Source organism: Fusarium mangiferae (genome assembly GCF_900044065.1).
Source record: "Fusarium mangiferae strain MRC7560 genome assembly, contig: FMAN_scaffold010, whole genome shotgun sequence".
In the NCBI taxonomy this organism is placed as follows: Eukaryota; Fungi; Ascomycota; class Sordariomycetes; order Hypocreales; family Nectriaceae; genus Fusarium; species Fusarium mangiferae.
In genome coordinates this window covers 20,570-39,495 of record NW_024573930.1, presented here as the reverse complement: position 1 = coordinate 39,495, position 18,926 = coordinate 20,570, and the positions used below count along the sequence as shown (strand labels likewise).

At 50.0% G+C, this 18,926-nt stretch overlaps 7 protein-coding genes across 7 annotated transcripts; 3 read left to right on the top strand and 4 right to left on the bottom strand.

The window, feature by feature from the left end:
• Positions 1 to 47: 47 nt before the first annotated feature.
• FMAN_02092 (uncharacterized protein) lies at positions 48 to 4,022 on the top strand (the record flags this gene model as incomplete). Its single annotated transcript, XM_041835405.1, has 3 exons — positions 48 to 508; positions 559 to 1,515; positions 1,565 to 4,022. The coding sequence occupies 3 exons, from the start codon at positions 48 to 50 to the stop codon at positions 4,020 to 4,022; spliced, it is 3,876 nt and encodes a 1,291-aa protein (XP_041685572.1).
• Positions 4,023 to 4,097: 75 nt separating this feature from the next.
• FMAN_02091 (uncharacterized protein) lies at positions 4,098 to 7,377 on the bottom strand (the record flags this gene model as incomplete). The annotated part of the gene is made up of 8 exons (XM_041835404.1): positions 4,098 to 4,847; positions 4,890 to 5,008; positions 5,058 to 6,178; positions 6,227 to 6,585; positions 6,633 to 6,722; positions 6,769 to 6,849; positions 6,899 to 7,183; positions 7,240 to 7,377. 8 exons carry the CDS (start codon positions 7,375 to 7,377, stop codon positions 4,098 to 4,100), a joined length of 2,943 nt encoding a protein of 980 aa, XP_041685571.1.
• Positions 7,378 to 8,694: 1,317 nt separating this feature from the next.
• FMAN_02090 (uncharacterized protein) lies at positions 8,695 to 9,849 on the top strand (the record flags this gene model as incomplete). Its single annotated transcript, XM_041835403.1, has 1 exon — positions 8,695 to 9,849. The coding sequence occupies one exon, from the start codon at positions 8,695 to 8,697 to the stop codon at positions 9,847 to 9,849; it is 1,155 nt and encodes a 384-aa protein (XP_041685570.1).
• Positions 9,850 to 11,354: 1,505 nt separating this feature from the next.
• Positions 11,355 to 11,788, bottom strand: FMAN_02089 (putative Cytochrome c oxidase-assembly factor COX23, mitochondrial; the record flags this gene model as incomplete). Its single annotated transcript, XM_041835402.1, has 4 exons — positions 11,355 to 11,393; positions 11,450 to 11,477; positions 11,528 to 11,635; positions 11,685 to 11,788. The coding sequence occupies 4 exons, from the start codon at positions 11,786 to 11,788 to the stop codon at positions 11,355 to 11,357; spliced, it is 279 nt and encodes a 92-aa protein (XP_041685569.1).
• Positions 11,789 to 12,474: 686 nt separating this feature from the next.
• Positions 12,475 to 13,859, bottom strand: FMAN_02088 (uncharacterized protein; the record flags this gene model as incomplete). Its single annotated transcript, XM_041835401.1, has 4 exons — positions 12,475 to 12,768; positions 12,821 to 13,122; positions 13,170 to 13,215; positions 13,263 to 13,859. 4 exons carry the CDS (start codon positions 13,857 to 13,859, stop codon positions 12,475 to 12,477), a joined length of 1,239 nt encoding a protein of 412 aa, XP_041685568.1.
• A 620-nt stretch (positions 13,860 to 14,479) lies between these two features.
• Positions 14,480 to 15,179, top strand: FMAN_02087 (uncharacterized protein; the record flags this gene model as incomplete). Its single annotated transcript, XM_041835400.1, has 3 exons — positions 14,480 to 14,617; positions 14,695 to 14,833; positions 14,887 to 15,179. The coding sequence occupies 3 exons, from the start codon at positions 14,480 to 14,482 to the stop codon at positions 15,177 to 15,179; spliced, it is 570 nt and encodes a 189-aa protein (XP_041685567.1).
• Positions 15,180 to 15,696: 517 nt separating this feature from the next.
• On the bottom strand, positions 15,697 to 18,552 carry FMAN_02086 (related to ser/thr protein kinases; the record flags this gene model as incomplete). Its single annotated transcript, XM_041835399.1, has 5 exons — positions 15,697 to 17,999; positions 18,049 to 18,196; positions 18,254 to 18,371; positions 18,422 to 18,450; positions 18,508 to 18,552. 5 exons carry the CDS (start codon positions 18,550 to 18,552, stop codon positions 15,697 to 15,699), a joined length of 2,643 nt encoding a protein of 880 aa, XP_041685566.1.
• Between the last annotated feature and the right edge of the window lie 374 nt (positions 18,553 to 18,926).

Genomic DNA, 18,926 nt, shown 5'->3' with positions numbered 1-18,926 from the left:
TGGGCTCGGATTCATTTGTCCATCGCGTCCCACCCTATTGAAGCAGTATGGACGGTCTCTCTGCTGCTGCGAGTATTATCGCTGTGGTGCAACTGACAGCTGAGGTTACGAAATACATCATCGGTGTTGCTGGAGCCTCAAAAGATCGACAGCGACTGCTTGACGAAATTTTAGCCTGCGAGGCTCTCCTCATGCGACTCCGTGATTATTCCAAAGGAACTGACGGACCCGAAATTGAGGATTGGGACGCCGATCAGACCAAGGCTAATAGTGCCCAAACGTGGTCGGTCAAGGTCAAGGCTTTGGAGAGCGATAACGCACCTTTGTATCACTTGTATAAGATTCTCGATGCTATCAAAACAAAGCTGCAACCAGGCCACGGGAGCGGGATCCAAAAGGCCAAGGCCGCATTGAAATGGCCATTCGATGAGAAGGAAGTGGTAAAGCTCGTCGATGCGTTTCAGCGCGAAAGATCACTTTTGCATTTTGCCATGACACACGAAAGCACGTAGGTATCACTCTGCCCATTACGAGTATCGATAACTTACATCCACACAGACAGCTGGTGAAGCACATCAAGGCAACCTCAGACGATAACAGCAGACGATTAGCCGATTTGGTCAGATTTATCAAAAGCAAAGCGACTGAGGATGAGCAACGAGTTGCTCGACTTGACCGTATCCTGACTGACATACAGCTGTCCAACCTCAACATAGCAGAAGGGATTGGGCATCTTCAACACGGTCAGATGAGCGTCCACCAGAAAGAAGTCCTCGACTGGATATCACCCGTGGATTATGCCCCTCAACAAAGCGACATATTCAGCCGGCGAGAGCCAGGAACTGGTGAATGGCTATTGGAATCAGATGAATACAATTCCTGGGTGAAAGGCGACAAACAAACATTGTTCTGCCCTGGTATTCCAGGTGCCGGCAAAACGATCATGGCATCCATTGTGGTCAATTCATTGCTCGAAACCTTTCATTCCGAGAGCAACATTGGAGTTGCATATATCTACTGCAACTTCCGTCGGCGCCACGAACAGAAAGCCAGTGACCTCGTCGCGAATCTTTTAAAGCAACTGAGTGAGAACCAGCCATCACTAGTCAAGCCAGTAGAGGACCTGTACAATAAGCGCAAAGCATCTCGTACGCGCCCATCGCTACAGGAGCTCGGTCGCGTTCTCCAAGACGTTGCCGCGACATATTCTCGCGTGTACATCGTCCTTGACGCTCTGGATGAATGCGAGACCAATGACGGCACACTGCCCAACTTCATCCAACAAGTACTTGATCTTCAAAGTGCAACAAGTACAAATATTCTAGCAACCTCTAGATATATTCCGGAGATCAAGGAGAAGTTCAGGAAAGCTATCTCTCTCAAAATCCGCGCTAGTGAGCCGGATGTAAGGAGATACATGGCCGGTCGAATGTCTCAACTCCCAGCATTTGTTCAGAACAAACCTGAGCTTCAAGAGGAAATTAAGACAAGAATACTGGAATCAGTCCAGGGGATGTAGGGTGGCACATCCCTGATACAAACACAAATGCTAATCACAGGTTAGGTTTCTTCTCGCGCAGTTGCACCTTGATTCTCTTATCGGCAAGAGATCACCGAAAGCTGTACGAGCTATTCTCAAAGCTTTACCGAGTAACTCAAGCACGTCAAAAGCGTACGACAAGGCGTACGGCGATGCTATGAAGCGAATAGAAGACCAACTGACAGATCAAGCGATATTGGCAAAAGAAGCACTCATGTGGATTTCCTGCGCCAGACGGTTACTTAGTCCCGCGGAACTTCAACATGCCCTTGGTATCGAAATAGACTCTACGGAGCTTGATGAGGAAAATCTTAGCGAGATCCCCGACATCGTTTCTTCCTGCGCTGGCCTGGTGACCGTGGATGAACAGAGCAACACTGTTCGACTAGCACATTTCACAACACAAGAATATTTCGAGCGAACACAAGGCCAGTGGTTCCCAGATGCTGCTCTGGAAATATCCGTTAAAACTCTGACATACTTATCGTACGATCTTATCGTTGATCAAGTCAGAACTGTTCGACGTCCAAAACCTGACACTGAAGCACAAAAGGATGCAGAAAAGTCGGATCCCGTTATTGATCAATCGAAAGACGAAAAGCCAGGATCCCCAAACCCTGGTCTTGGTCGGTCGAAAAGCCAAGATTGGAAGATTAAAAATAACGTGGCGGAGAGCGACGAAGACTATGATGTTAAGAAGATGCTCCAGGATTATCCGCTATGTCGATATGCATCATGCCATTGGGGTTACCACGCTCGCAACGTCTCAGAAATGCCCGATATTGTGAAGAACTTTTTGTCGTCAGAGAAACTTGTCAAGGTGACTGAGCGTCTGCGGTATGCTGGTGGATTCAACCCTGGGACCACTGGCCTTCATGAGGCGGCGTACTTTGGGTTCGAAGAGGCTGCAGAATGGATGTTGGAGAGATGCTCGATCGACGCACTTGACTCATACAATGTATCAGTTCTGGAGATGGCATGTGGCCTTGGCCACCTTTCGCTCGCCGAAACACTCCTCAAAAAGGGCGCAAATCTACGGGGGACGCCAATTACATATGCAGCTCGACGAGGGCAAAATGCTATCGTAACATACCTTTTCCAATATGGCGCGCCACTGGAACAAGGCGCACTAGAGGCGGCTTTCAGACATTTCAAGGATTCCAAGATATCAGTCGACAAGGTTCCCATGTTCCAGACGCTTTTGGAACACGGCGCTGACCCTAATATATTGATTGACGAAACGTCGCGACCTCTGCATCATGCCACCAAGGATAGAGTCGAACCTCTCGTTCAGCTCTTACTCGACCACGCGGCTGATGTGAACGGACGAGACAAGGAAGGCCGAACAGCACTACACCTCGCGGTTGATTCAGAAATGGAGCCATTGGTGCGACTCCTCGTGGATCGTGGAGCTGAAATTAACGCGCAAGATGACCAAGGTCACACTCCGCTTTATCATGCCGCTGGGCGTGATATCGATCCCATCGTGCAGTATCTGATTGAACATGGTGCCAATGCCATCCTGCAAGACAAACATGGACTTTCAGTACTCCATCTATCTATGGCATCCGCTTTCGAGTGTCTCGTCCAGAGTCTTATCGGTCGCGGTGAGAGCACAGATGCCCATGGTGCAACTCACCAAACTCACTTGACGGTAGCCGCTAGTGATATTCTAAAGCCCACGATTCTTAAAGAGAAGCCGCAGATGGCTTTTGACGAGTACCCCTTGATCACCATATATGAGTTGGCGCTTTTTAGATCTTTAGTTTCTTCAACCTGGCCATCACGCCGACCACCAAGCATCGCATCTATGGAAGAGCACCTGAGCACGATGCAAATACGAATGGAATGGGAGTATGAACCCCTGATCGGCTCATTTCTCAATCGCATGAGTGAGAGACGTGTCCTCACAGATAACTTTGATGAATTTCTATACGATCAGGCTCTAGATGGCGCCAGGCCTTTTGTTCAAGCAATGATGTCCGAGATCAAGGTCAACATACGAGAATCTCAGGGCTACTCGTCAATTTTCATGGAGAACATGCACGAGACATCACGCACTCTACGGATGTATTCACAGCAGGTCTCTGCTATCGAATTTCATAGAGAAATGGTACTCGGTCTTCTCGTCGACTGTGCAAGATTAGCAGAGATGCTATGGGAAAAGAATGCGGCTATAAGAGAATTTGACAGAGCTCGATATGGTGAGCTTATGCTGGCAGCTCGAAAGGGCCAAGACTACATTGACCAGAAACTGCATGAAAGTAGTGCAGTCGGCACGACATCGGACAATAGTAGTGGCGAACCCATGACTTTTGTTATTCATCCCACTGGCATAAGATTGCGGGAGCTGCGGCAGAGGTTTCATATTGATCTCACACCGGAGTCTGACGAAACGAACCCATCTGGCTCACAGCCGAAGCTCATAGTGAACCTCCAACTGATGGAAGCCAGTCATGCATCGGTCAATGCAGTGCCATGAGAGTGGGCATCTAAAGGCACAAGTTCCTTCGAGGACATGGGATCTATTCAGGTGTGCGTCGACAATCGGCAAATCCTAACTCCACACTACTTGAGTCCATCCCTTAACGTTGGATTCCCAACTTTTTACGAGATTCTTGGTCTCTGCCCCTCCAACGATACCCAGAATGTTATCTGCGTCTTCGAAAATCCACGCTCTTACCGCTGGCTCAAAGTCTCTTCCATATACTTGTTCTTTCATCTTCACCACTGTGGCCTTGCCCTCCTTTAGTGCAGTCTCAGATGCTGTCACTAACTCCTTGATATGTGCCATGACCTCCTTTGGAAGGTTACTCTTCCCAGAGCGATCACGCTCCTTTTCGCGGTCATTGAAGCTGATAACCCATTGGGCTGAGTTCTTGATAGCGGCGGAAGTATCGCGGAGGATGGCGAGAGAATGAAGCGTACTCAGAGTTGTGACTTGCTCTGAGGCGTTTGCAAGAGGCAGCAACTCTAGCTTGAGCGTATCTATGGCAATCTTCAGAGTGTCCACGATCTGGAAAAACTCTTCGGGGATGGGTTTCGCCCTATTGATGCCGGTTGCGAAAGGAATGAGAGTGCTGAGTAGGCTGATAACCTCAAAGTAGGTTGCCTCCTGTGGTGTGAGGTCACCTCTGGGACCATTCGAGAACTTCATGAAAGAATTGCTAAGTTGACCGAGTGATTCGAGGACGAAGATTTGGTCGGGGATGGCGGCTGTCGCAGAAGCCTTGTAAATGGGAGGAGGCTTATAACCCAAGAGTTCATGGAAAGCTTCAGAGAGGAGGGATAAATGGGCGCGACGATTCTATACATGTTAGTTTTGCTTTATGGGGAGAAGGAGGCATACTGTTGGCGTTGGTCCAATTCGCAAACGGGAGTAGACAGGTGGTTGAGAACTGCAGTCCCATGAGGGGAAAGATCCGTAGTCTACAGTCTCGACCAGTTTCATATCGTCGGCTACTTCGGCTGCTTTCGTTAGTACTTGTGAAGAATGGTGGACGGTTGGAAGACTCACTGAATCGAGGATCGGTAAACACCTCTGAGAAGTGTTCTCCCATGATGCGATCGGTTCTAGTCTCCTCTACCAGACTCATCGCTCGTGTGCAGCTCCACCGCAGGTTTTCCATGTATTCGGGGATATCAATCACACTGCTATAGCTTCCCGACTCAAAAGCATCTATCAGTCGCCTAGGCATCCTAAGCTTCAGCGACACGTTGAAGTGAGAGCTCAGCAGGTCTAGAAGTTCCCAACCGGTCTCGTCCGATGGTGAAATAAGAGCGGGTGAAATTGTCGAGAGGCGGTCGTAGAAAATGGGGGCCAGAGAGTCCATGATAGTACGCTTGACGCCTAGTGTATCCCAGATTTCTCGGGCACGAGACGACGAACCAACTCGAAGGTGCAGTTGTACTAGAAGGAGGGAGATAATGCTGTGTTTTGGCGTCAAAGTGAGCTGGTGTTCGAGCAACAGTAGGGCTTGCAGGAGGGGGGCGTAAGAGACGGGAATGTTCGAGATATCGGTTGACGGAGGAAATGCAGTTTGGATGATGGAAAGACCAATGATGACAGCCAGTTCCGGCCTGATCTCAGCCTCGATAGCGGAGCTTTTCGAAGTCAAGTCAGATAGCGACTGGTGAGCCTTGAGTGCAGTCTCGGCGATGGTTGAGAAAGCTGGCCCAGGTGAGCTAGCGTCGAGTTCAACACCAGAGACAAGACACTTGCGCAGAGGCTTCTCGCCAGGTATCGTGCTGTACATACAGGGGCATGTGGCTGCAAAGTACTGTAGCTTGAATGCAAGGTTGCTTATTCTAGCTGACTGAATCTCGTCCTCTGTTACTTGAGCCAACTTTGGAACAAACTCGTGCGCCATGTACTTTAATGCAGATGGATTGAGTCTCTCTGCAAAGGCTTTGATGTCATCGAAGCACGCAGCATTTGTTCCTTGGTTTTTCACGTAGCTGATCAGCTCCTTGAGTCGGAATGACGCAGGTTCGTTCTCAATAAGATCGTCCTCGTCATTTGATGCAAGATTGAAGGCTGCCGAGACACGCGCCAATAGAATAATGCGTTTGTAGATGGGCCGCAGATTTGGTGACTTGATGAACTTCAATAAGAGCTGTTGGACAGTTTCTTCGACGCTAGATCTTGTCAGTCGGGTCTTCGTCTGCAGTTGAGTTCCTACATACTCTGGCTTGGTATTCTTGATTTCCGCAGCAGCTTCAATGAACTGCCGCCAGACTTTCCAGTCTGCCGCCATGAGACTCGGTTGACCACTTTCGTCCTCAATTGACAAACAATCCTTACACAGCTCAAAAATAGCCTCGAACTGCTGTTCTTGTTGGTAGCGAGCAATGGCCCGGAGCATCAACTCCTTCCTACCCTTTCGGAACTGAACAAGTGGGCTGAAGACGGGACTTGAGACGAGTTTCGCTAAGTCATCTTTAGAACCATGCTTTTCGGTTACATCGTACAACAGTAGAATCTCTTCTTCTGTTTGGATACTTCGTGGCTGTGGTTTGGTGTCTTCGCCCCCGGTAGTCGCAGCCTAGGATTGTGAGTTTAGGGGTTAATAGTGAACGAAAGGGGTACTACTTCTTCAGCCAATTGCGCAGCTCGTTGGATCTGCTTCAATGCGAGCATACCATACAGCTTGTTCTTCTCCGGAGGGGATTGAGGGCTAGTCTGAAAGGAATTAGTGAGGAATGAAACAGAAGATTGCTGCACGAACCGCCAATAAATGTGTGATCACAATGTTCCAAAACATAAAGCTCCTCTCCTGAGAAAATGTCCTGTCCAAAATCGCCGCGATCTGAAAATATGTTAACCGGTAAATCTGGTCAGTAGCAAACCCTCCGTACCTGTTGCGCGCTGACAAGATCCCAGTGCAATAAGCATGACTCCAAGCAGCGGCTGGCGTTAATCTTGTCCTTGGGCGCAGCCTTGACGAGACGTGCCCTCAACGGTCCGAGGGTCTCGGGGAAATCTTCATCACTGTTCAGACCTTGGCTGGCCCATTCAAGGAGGTCTATGGCCTCGGCATCTTTGACAACGGTTCCTTCTCTGACGTACTTGTCAATGGCGGTTATAGCCGCGAACTTGGAGCTGGGGTCATCCAGTTGGCTTTCAGCACATATTTTCACAATCTATTCATACGGGTCAGTCTACGGATGGCTCAGGTACAGCTCCCATCAAATCGCACCTCATAATATTGGTCGTTGAAGGTTCGGGCCCGCTTCTCTGCAAGACGGATCACAGCAGCCCAGTTGCCATCGTTGAAGGCAGACTGGAGCTGGAGGTCTACGCCGTTCTTGAGATTGGGTCTCTGTTGACGATTCATGAGTGTCAAGCTTCACGACGCTTTTCCCGCCCCAACTGACTAAAGTCGACTTGGAGTATTGAGAGTGAGTGCGTGAGAGTTTGGAGGGGCTCAAATTGAAGTGGGATGGATGCGACAGAATGGAAGGTGGAGGGGCGGTGGAAGCGTGGCGGTGCAGCTTGCGCCACATCACCACCAACTTTGTCGCCTGTAGGTAGTCCCAAACTCTGGCGCTGTTACAGCATCAACAAAAATAACACGGCGTATTTCCAGAACTCAAGCATTATCCTCAGGTGTGCTCTCAATGTCACAGCGCTTACATCCGTCAGGATAATTCCCAGTGTCATTGCCTGTCCAATCATCAACTCCTCTCAGTCGTGTTTACCTGTTCCCCAGACGTCCTTCAATCTGCACCAGGATATTTGTGATGGCACGGCATAAGACTGAGTTGTTTACCAGCCTGGGGCAATGCACTGCAAACATGGACGCCCACCTGCATTAGAGTCACGTTCTACACGCGATGTTGATTGAGATGCAAAACTTGCAGGCCTTCCGCAATGTGATCGCGGCGCCAGTTTGTCGGTCTTAACTCAGCAAGTACCTAAGCCCCTATCTAGATTATCCAGATTGGCAAACCCATTGCTTGATTGAGACTAAGAATTATCATAATTGTTCATCCGGGGAAGACGCAGAACAACGATCTAAGAAAGGAGAGGGAAAAGCAGAAAAAATGCGCCTCTTTGTCAGACGACTGAGACTTCTATCATACCCAAAGCACTTGAGATCTGGCTCTTGCTTAGCAACCTCGGAACCATGCAGAATACCTCCCGAATTGGACGTGTCATCACAATTCCGGAAACTCCGTTACCGTTTATAGGACTTCAAGGCAGTTCAGGAAGGGGTATATCGGCGACCGAGGGGGTGATGGCGGAATAATCGCATCGACGGCCGAGCCCAGGCATCACTACTGCATGCTGTCAAGTCACAACAATGAGGCGATGCTCGAAGGAGCCCTTGGTCACAACGGTTCTGCCGAGTATCATTTGTCATCGCCTGGTTTCACCCGTATCACTGATTATACCGAATAGGTCATCAGAGACACTTGTGCGATCATGTGGAAGAATCTTGCCAACCTCAGTCATGCTCTCGGGACACACAAGCATAGTCAAACCGCTTCAGCCTTGATGGTACAACCCATCTGCGAGCCTCATTTTGTGGTTGGTGCTAAAATGCGGCTCGAACGAAAAGTTTCTCATATATAGAGACGTATAAACGCATTGGCAGTATTCGTTCCTTTGGACGAGGAGCAAGGCGCTTTTTTCTTCTTACCCAATGAACATGGGAACCCAGCCAGAAACTGAGTCCTTTGAGATGGCCAACCGACCAGTATCCCCTCTCAGTGTAGTGACAGAGGAAGACGACCCTGGATCTGCTGACACCGCTTCAACTGGAACCCCCAGGCAGGAAGATACTCAACACGGTGCTCAATCGGACAACGATGGACTGCTAGCACCAAGTCCAAAGGATAAGATTACAGAAGAAGCCGCATCAGTACACGCGGGCTGTCCTCTCAAAAAACATGTCCTATGCTCCTTGATAATAATTGCGTTCATCGGCTCGGCTTCTCTCATCTGTAGTTGCTGGCTCATCGCATATATCCAAGTCAAGACAGACAAAAGTTACATAGCAGCCGTCATTGTTGGAGGCAAGCTCTCGTCGACAGAAGCCAAGCTAATTGACGCGGCCTTCTCCATTCTCGTGGCGCCAGCCGTGGTCGCGGTCGCCAATTGGCATATGTTTAAGCTTGCTCGTCTTTCTGCTGTCAACGAGCATAGCGAAAGAAACTCAGCTGTGAGCATGAAGGTCCTCGTCGAAGTTGCCAGCACAGACTGGGGGTCCTTTAGCCCACTCAAGTTCTGGACTTTCGTCCGTTCAAGAAGGCCTCGTGTGATGTGTCTGGGAATGATCGCTGTTCTCTCAGCTTTGAGTTTCTCGTTGCTTGGCAATGCCGTGGCATATCAACAGGCCGGAGTGGATACGTCTACGCAGGTGCTTGAATATCTGTATGATACACATTCGGTGCTGCCCGGAGGCTCACGTCCAATACCCCTGGACGACCAGTCTATCCAGCAACAGGTTTCAGCAAGACTTCAAGATAAGCTTTCACGCCTACCGCAAGGGATGCTCAAGTCATCTACAACAGGACTGGTGAGCGTCAATGTCTCGGATCAATCACGTTCGTCGCTTTCTCCTGCCGTTATGCAACTATTTCACGCGCCCGTCTATCGACTGAAAATGCTTTGCAGTCCCTCCCATCTAAAAAGTGTATCAATGATAGTGCCAGACAGACGGAACCCGCAACTCAGATTTGTTCTTGAAGAAGCAGCCTTAGTCCTCGGTTCAGAGTCAACCACATACGAAGCAACGTTCGGCACCAACGAATCTGCTGTATCAAACACGGCACTAGATGCAGCTAAAGCCACAAACCCATGAATCGCAGACCCGCTCATTGCCTTCAATGAGACCGCTCTTTGGATCGGGGTTATGGATTCCGAGAACGATGGTGTCCCTGTGGTTACTACAGAGCGGTGGGGTAGCTTGATACCTTTTACCAAAGGTTTCCCGATTACTGAGCAGCCTGACGGTCGACAAACAAACTACAGCCTAAGATTTTCAGGCTTAACATGCCGTTTAAACAGATCCACTGGATGGGCTGATATTAAAGTGAACGGGAGTGACTGGTCGATGATCGAGAACACTCTTGTGGACGAGAAGCCTGACACAGGGCACGATATGCCGGTGCTTAGCTTGACGTCAAGTCTCAGTACCTTTGACGATGGGCGTGATGGGAGACCGCCCGGGCTCGGCGGACAATTGCTTCGAGCGGCACTGGGAGTGGCGACTGAAGGAAGTCGACAGAGCTGGGGCCTAGAAACCCTTGCTGATGCTTTCCTGTGGTACGAAATAGAGGCCCGTCAAGTACTGCTTGACAATGACCAAGCCGTAAGGGCTGAGAGATATCAAGTGCAGTCCAACATCGATGAATACGCAATGACATTTGTTCCGTGGATTCTCATGTCTGGACTTGCGACACTGGGAACAGCATGCGCGTTGACGATTGGGCTCACCCTCGATTCTTGGAAGGTATACTCGCTTAGAAGTGGCAGAATGTTGGATCCAATCCGATTGACAGCTGATGTTGGAGTGGCTTTGGATAAGCAGGTGTTTGAAGAGTGCTCAACCTGGCACGCGACAAGGCTGAACAAGTGCGCCGATGAGGCTCGGTTTCAGTACGAGCCCGACGCCCGTTTGGATAGTGCAACGGGTCTGTATGCTCTAGGGATCCGCCTTCGACAAATCTCGCGACCACACGACTGACAACTGTCAATTGGGGGGGGGGGGATTCTGATAGAATGACGAGGCAGACTTTTTAGTACATTGAGTGTTGATGCAGTACCTAAATTGAACAACCGTGCATTTTGTGCAGCTCTTTGTCCTTCGTTCCCCAACGGCAAAGCCATCATCCACCTACCTACCATATGATGACAGCTCTGTTTGTACTTGAACAATCTCAGAACACACGCATTCAGCCTGTGCACGTAAGTCGTGAAACCTGGCAAACAGTGATTGGGGCGTCTTTGGATCTCAACAGTAGCTGTATTCCCATCGGTGTAGAATAGCGGTAGAAGTTTGAGATACCTCGAGATATAGGTATGTAGATCAGAAAGTCAATGCCCTAGCAATTGGTGACAATCCTGTGACCAAAATGAGAGTTGCAGCCTGTCAGCCGAGGTGGATTGGGGTTTTCTCAAAGACGCTTGCACCGAAGTGAGATCAGACTTTTCGTTTGATAAAGATAACAGAATGTTACACCGCGCTTCCGTATTGTACAGTATAAACTCCCCTAATGTTACAATGGTACCTCTGTCGTCAGTCAAGATGCTCAGCCAGGCTGGATCCAGCAGGTCAAAGCAGGATGTCGAGAGCGAATGACCCCATTAGAACCAGCCGCGGCCTTCCTTTTTCCGTTTATCAGTCTGCGTGAATGATGAGTCGCGGTTATTCTCTTCAGCTGTAGCATCGTATAACATACCCATGCTTGTTTGCAGTCGCGATATGCCCTGTTCAATTGTCAACACTTGGCCCGATTGCTCGATCCCAAGCAACATACTGGAAATACTCTCCACACATATTCTTATCGCCTCCGTTCCTGAACAAGCATCGATAGCTTCTTTGTGCAGCCTCTTGGCACGGATCGTAGAACTCGCTCTTGGATTTCCTACGCCTCGTTAGTGTCCCGGTCGTTTACGGGTGGTGGGCTCGCTGACGTTTCGAACTTCCGTCGTTTGTCTTCGTTCCAGGGTTGTGTGTCGGCGTCGCTCGACTTCGGAGGCTCAGTGGCCTCGGCTGTGTCTTTTGGTGAGGAGGACATGGCGGCGTCGTTTGGGGGGAGCGATGGGAGTATTGGAAATCGCGGGATGGTCTATTAGATGATTCAATCCGACAAAGCTGAGGCGGGGCCGAACGGTTCCTAAAGCGGTTAGTGATGATTGGCAACCCGTTCAAAACGGTAGCCAAAGGAAAGTTTATAAAGTCCGAATCCAAATGCCATTTGGTGAACCAGGTTATAGGAATTGAGTTGCAGATCGAGCGATATTCAGTGCCGCAACAACAGATAGAAGAAGACCAACAAAGGTATCCTTGTGTATCTACCTAACTTACATAGGTCTGGATGCTGTTTCATTGTCTCATGATGTCATATTCATAAATCGCTTACCCTGAAGCCAACTTATTATTGAACTGCATATAGAGATTATTTCCTCCAACAGGAACTTCATATTTAAAAGCGCTGATGTCCAGGTTCCGCAAGACTGCAATGAAGCTGGTATCGAAATTTGAGTTTGAGAATAGGTTTAGTTACGCAACAACCGGTCAAGGATGGTCTCGGTAGCCAAAGGGGTGACAAATTTATCTTGAACAAGCACTCACATTTCGGAATGGGTAATCAAGCACCAAAGTCTTGCATACAACAACTCGCAATCTCTATTCTGCTTGTCGATTGAAGCAGTGAATTGCATTATATATAGTCAATGCTATAGGCGCTGTTCGATACGACATCTACCAGAAGCCATCGTCACACCAGGCTTTCCGATTCCCTCTCGTGCTCTCTATTAGTCCCTCCCTTGCTTTTTGTATTTTTCTGGTCGTCTCTTGACTGCAGCATAGGCCCACGTCGAATTCCTTTAGATCATTGTCGCCCATGGTCGCCAATGCAGCTAAACCGAGGTATGAGTGGTACATATCCGGCGGCCCTCCTACGGACTTGGAGAACCCGCCAATGCGATGCTGTGTGATATCAAGAAGATATCGTCGCGAAGGAATGACATTGACGATGGCAGAATTCCCTAGCATCTGTGAGATGTGTAAGAGCTGTGCTCTGTGCAAGGAGGCGTGGGAAACTCACTGCAAGCGTACCGCCAACCCACCAACAATAGCACGTATCGGCCTTCTTGTTCCATCGACCGTTGAATCCGATATGGCCAAGATCGAGCTCACCAGCCTTTGACTCGAGAAAGTTTTCCTCGACTTCATCTTCTTCCTCTTCCTTGGCGAGGTAGGCGAAAGGGCGAGAGGCGAGGAAGTGTAGGAGTCCCTCACGATTCGGGACGCCCCGTTTCAGCGCCTCCTCGGGCGGATGCGGCGATGTCGAGTCCAGTGGTCTGTCTAAGAGTGAAAGCGCACCTATCGCGCAGTATGCGTATCCAGCTAGAGAGGTGAGTTATGCGGGCAGACAACGAGTCGAGAGGCCATACCATGGGATTCGTGCTGCGACGATTCTGCCACTCCACCGTCATATGTCTAAGAAGTGTTAATGAGACAACATCACCCAAGCAAATATAGCGTACCTGGCCTCTCTTGATGTGAGCAATCATTTCATCAATGTTCAAATCCTCCACCCAGTCTTCATCGCCTTCCTTGACGTCTCCTCTCAGCATCCATCGAATACAGCTCGCCAGATAGCTGTGCCTCATATCTCTACCACCCACAATCTCTCCGTCCCATAAAATTTGTCCGAAACTCCCATCCTTTCTCTGAAGCCTGTTCAGCCACTTCAACAACCGTACTCTGTCCACCCCACTGAAAGCTGACCTCGCCTCATCCTCACCATCAGCTGCCAGCCCCAACAGTACAAGTGCAAAGAAGGTAGCTGCAATATTTGCCGTTCCCTTGTAAGCTTCTTGACCTGGTAAGGCATGCGTTGAACTTCCACAAAAGCCCCCTTCTGGATGCTGCAGACTGAGAACCCATCGACGGATGGCACCGCGTTCAGTATGGGTCAGCGGAACAGACAGAATGTCAAGCGCCGAAATAATGAAGCAGGCGAAAGTAAGGCGGGTCGAGTCGTAGGCTGTGTAAGGGGATGGGAGGTATGTTTTATGACAGCGCTGCCAATACTTGATGTGCTGTTGCTTATCCAGCGAGGGACTACTCGCTTCTGCCATTTCAGAAAAATAGACGCCCGAATTAAAATTCGGATACTTTCCCGTCGTGCAAGGTGAATTTATTAGTTAAAATTGGTCAAAGTGAATGCACTGCTCGGTATGGTGCATTCATGTCCGAGTCCTACCGAGTCCTACCAACAAAGCTCACAGCTCGAGCTTGAGTGAGAAGGTGGAGTCAAATCCAAACAAGGGCATTGAGGTTTCAGCCACAGCCACCGCCACAACAAATGCTGTCCCGCGACGCCACGAGGTCCTCCTGCAATCGGATCTAATTCGCTAGCCGCGATTAGCGGCCCGACAAATGCCCAGGCAAGCCATGGAGGGCATCATGCGCGGGTGACGCATGGCATAACCCCTGGCTGCTAGTTTCCACAACAGCTGTTCAGCGTGACCTGGAAGTTGATCAAGTGCTAGTACGCCTTCCAGCTGGGTATTCTGTTTTCCATTCCTTTGAGCGCAAGATCACTTCTTCTTGGCCTCTTGAGCCCCTCGTTTTCTGCCGCCAGTTTCCCCTCCTTTTGCGACTTGTGCAAGCTTCATCCTGCGACGCACGCGATACCTACCTACGGACGAGCCAAGTACATCGAGACAACCATCCCCAGAGGGAGCAAAACGCAACGATGGCTCTCATATCTGCCAAAACGATTATAACATCTGTCTCCCTTTTCCATCTGACCCTCGCATACTTCTTCATCACCAACCCAAGCTCCATCAATGAGCAAGCGCTTGTCTTCATGCTGGGAGAAAGCATGGGAATGGTGAGTCTCCATCACATCATGGCTGCTGGTCGCGACGTCTCCGAAGCCTGGCTAAGCTGACTCGGCTTATGATAAAGCCCTTAGCAAGAGGATTTGAACTGCAAAGTCCTCCACTCGCGTTCCTCGCCGCTGTCCTCGTCTTTATCGGCTTTAGTGATCTGGTATCCCTATCCATGCCCGACGAAGTCTGCCTAATCTTCCACTGGGGCACACAAGGTTGGCATCCTATGCCCGACTTCTTCTCATGATGGACGCTAATTGCCACACAGCTCCCCTGCGATCGTTCCTGTCCCTCGGTTTCGTCGTCTACATATTTCTTTTTGGCCCATCGTCTCCCATGTACGACAAGTCCTCTCGCAGCCACCTCTCACACCCGAGCTCGTATAACCCATCATATCGCCCTGCTGGCTGGGGCGGTGACATGCTAAAGAACCGCCTATTCTTTACATTCATCTTTACCGAAACAATGACATGGTTCTGGGTTTGGATCACGTTGCGCGAAGAGCGAGATGCGATCTTGAGCAAGAAGTCTCGAAGACGAAGCCACTCGCATTCCTTTTAGGAAACCAGCTGTTTTCACACATTTTTGGTATCACGGAGCAATTGTTGCAAGGTGTTATTTGGATGAGACAACGAAACGCACGAAGGAACTAGATACTTAACATTATTTAGCAAGAGGCCCATGCTGCGAAGGCCACGCAAGGGCTATGGGTCTTGCAGAAAGACCTAACAAGCCAAGAAACAAAGTGAATGGCTGACAAATCCCGATCTAGTAAGAGTTCTGAGACAAGCCAGGCTGGCTGATTTTTAACCGCATAAATAATAGTCTGTTAAGCTCTATCGTTCCATGATCGTATATAACAAAAGAGGTATCCATAAGGGGCTATGCACCATTCGATATTTGAACGAATGATGTCAAAGCTGAAGAATCAGAGAGACGAATGAAGCAGAAACACAAACAGCAGTTGTACCGTAGAGCTTTTGGCTCCTGTAATGAAGCGATTCCACCACTGTCGCCCAGGAAATTATCTAGTATAATTCGTCAAGTCGTTGAACTGCTTTCTAACGGAGAATTTTCATCAAGTCGCAGGCGCCTTGCCCGCACTGGTCGTGGGCAGGCCCTCTGATTTATTTTGAATGATGGTCGGCGCTGGTTCTAGGCTCGGCTGAGGCTCATTCTCTTCAAAGATCTGCTCCTCGATCCGCTCCCCCGGTCCGCCTATTACCGGGCTAAAAACGTCAACTTCTTCGACATCGTCGTCGTCGTCTCCCGATCCCTCGTCTTCTTCTTGAATCGTGATTTCTCCAGATCGGCGTCCCAGGCCAGAGGCACTAGCGCTGCGGGAATGCGAACCGGAGCCACTGTTGCGTTGGCTTTGAGAGGGCCCACCAAAATTGTTTAGCGTCGGGCCCTTGAACAAATTGCGTTTCCGCTTGGCAAACATGATCCCTGATGCAAAAGGGTTAGGCGAACCAGGAGCTTGTGGGGGACCTTCGGATGGCATGCCTTCATTGAACATATTCAGGGTCGGCGGAGTGGCTCGGACGAGACGAATATTGGATGGGAAGGCATGCGATGTTGGTGTTGCTGGAAGCACCTTGACAGAGTGGTGTGGCGAATGCCCTCGCTGAAGAGGTGTCTTGGACATCGAAGTAGAGAACGAAGCAGCGGAGCTCGTAGACGACGCCTTGGAATGCGAGTGATGGTGGTGATGGATGGATCGAACAGAGGATACCGAGGATGATGTAGACTTTCGGCCGCGAAGTCCAGCTGATGACCGCCTGACAGTCGATCTCGGCGTAAGAGGAGAAGGGGACAATGACTGTCGTTTGTACGATGTCGCGAGCCGAGGTGGTGGAATCGTTGGTGACGCTAGACTTCCCGATGCCGTTCGCTGGGTACTGCTCCCAGCCTGATAGGTCTTCTGGCCGTTAGCCACGACCCCCTTCGGCAGTGAAGCAGTTGGTTGTGTTCCTGGTGAGGTTGAGTTAGGATACTTGCTTGTTTGTGGCCGCGAACTTCCATCTTTACTGCTGGCTGTGCTCCCCTCCTTTTTGTGTAGGTCAGGGGTGCTCTGGCTGGTTCGTCTGGCGTGGCCACGTCTCCTCCTTGTCGCACTTTCGACAAGCCAATGTGTCATATTCTTCCAGTGGGATATCAGCGGCTGACTAGGTCTCCTTCGTGGTCTCTCATGGCCGTTCTGCTGATGATGCTCGTCACTAGCATTCGAAGCCAGTGCGTCTGAAGTTGTGACTAGGTGAAGGGTAGAACCTCGAGACCGAGCACTACGTATCAAACCCTCCTTAGGTGGTGGAATAGGCCTGCGCTGGCGAGATGTCGATACGGATCTTATCGAGTCTTTGTCAACAGGTGGTGGAGGACGATCGCCATCCTCATTCATTCCCCCTGAGTCCCTGCCGACTTCTGGGAGCTGTGGAAGGTCTGTCACAACATAGTCGACATAATGAGCGCTTCGTCGCTCGCTCCTCCCCCTGTTCCGGGAGTTTGAGGGTTCAAGTCTCAAATGTCGCCCGGTGCCGTTCGCCTCGTCAACTTCGTGCAGGATTGGAGCCATTCTTTCTAGCCGACTAGATGCGGCGGATAGTCGTCGAATGCTGCGGCTGTCGATCTCTCTTTCTCTTCTCTTTTTCTCCCTGCGCTGCATCTTGCGCTGTTCCTTTTCCAATAACAGAGCCCACCAACCAGCTAAAGCATCACACTTCTGTGCCAAGACGCTTTCAATCACTCCATCAATGTTGACACCAGAACTTCGCATTCTCTGTAAGCAATCCTTCTCCAACGGCGTCGAGAAAGGGGGCGGTTGCTGAACATCTAGAATGGCTCTCTGTGTCGGGGCATGCTCTGCCAAGAATGAATTCGAGAGAATCTCGGGCAACGATGGACGTAACAATGGCCGTTTCGATAGTAATGCCTTGATCAAAGGAATGGCCTCTGGGGGCATATTATCGGGAAACTTGGGATCGTCGCTCAGAATCTTGGTTCGGGTAATATTATCGTCATCATCATCGAACGGAAGTTCACCACAAAGCAGCGCATAAAGGATGATGCCTAGACTCCAAACATCAACCTTTTCACCAGCGTACTTTTCACCCTTGAGCATCTCGGGCGCAGAATAGCAGATGGTGCCGCAAAATGTCTGTAGATGGTTCGTCCTCCCCTCGTACTCTCTTGTAAAACCGAAGTCGACCAGTTTTACGTTTTCGTGTTTGTCGAAGAGGATGTTCTCAAGCTTGAGGTCTCGATGGACACATGACTGATTGTGAACATAGCTAACTGCGCCGACGAGTTGTGTAAAGATCTTTTGCACTTTCGGAACAGGGAGCGGGCCGTGCTCGAGTAGGTGATTGTAGAGTTCATCGCCTTGTGGAAGTCAGTAGGGTAGCCAAAGAAGAGGCGAGTAAATAGTTACCAGAACAGTACTCCAGCACCATCCAGACCATGTTTTCAGTGACAATAACTTCGTATAATCTTGCTATATGTGGATGTATGAACTGCCGGTGGTGGTGAATTTCTCGTGCAAGGTTCGAGTCGCCCTTGTTGGCAGACTTGAGAACGACCTTATTCAGGTTAGCCATCGTCGAGGATAAGCCGGCACTGTGCTAGACTTGAAGTACCTTGGAGCCATTGGTCAGTTTATGCGACGCCAGGTAGACTTTTCCGAAAGATCCCTTTCCGATCAGTCTCCCAAGAGCGTAGTTGCCAACGGATTTGAGGTCATGGCTCGCGAATTCGCTACGAGCAAACATTAGCAAGTCGACATTTGGGAAGGTTGAGAGTCGTACTCGAGAAGCTCCTGATACGAGCGGGCAAGCTATTACGTGTTAGGCTGTGTGTTGAGGACGCAATAGGATTCGCCAAATGTCCATACCTTCGCCTTGCGCACAAGCTCGGCTTGTCCTTTCAAAGCCTGCATCCCTCCGCGCCTGATGCCGCCTGGCCACGCCGCGAGGAGGGAGACCGAGTATTGGTCGTGTACGTTCGGCGAGGAACACGAAGCGATCGGTTTATGTCGAGCGGTTGGGGAGGAAGAATGACGGGAAGGAGTCCCGTTGGCGGTAGCGTATCAATCGAGAACTCTGGTGGCACATGCAGAATGACCGAAGCAGGAAATTAAGTATGGTAAGGACAGACTCGTAAGGGGATTAATAGCCGTATTCCGAGGAGGTCATCAAGGATCGCGTATTATTAGACTCGCTGCGTTCAATGAGGTCGTGATAAGCGTTTCGTTTCGTTTCGGTCGCTGCTCAATCATTTGGTTGCGGTGAGACACGGGGATGGCAAACGGAG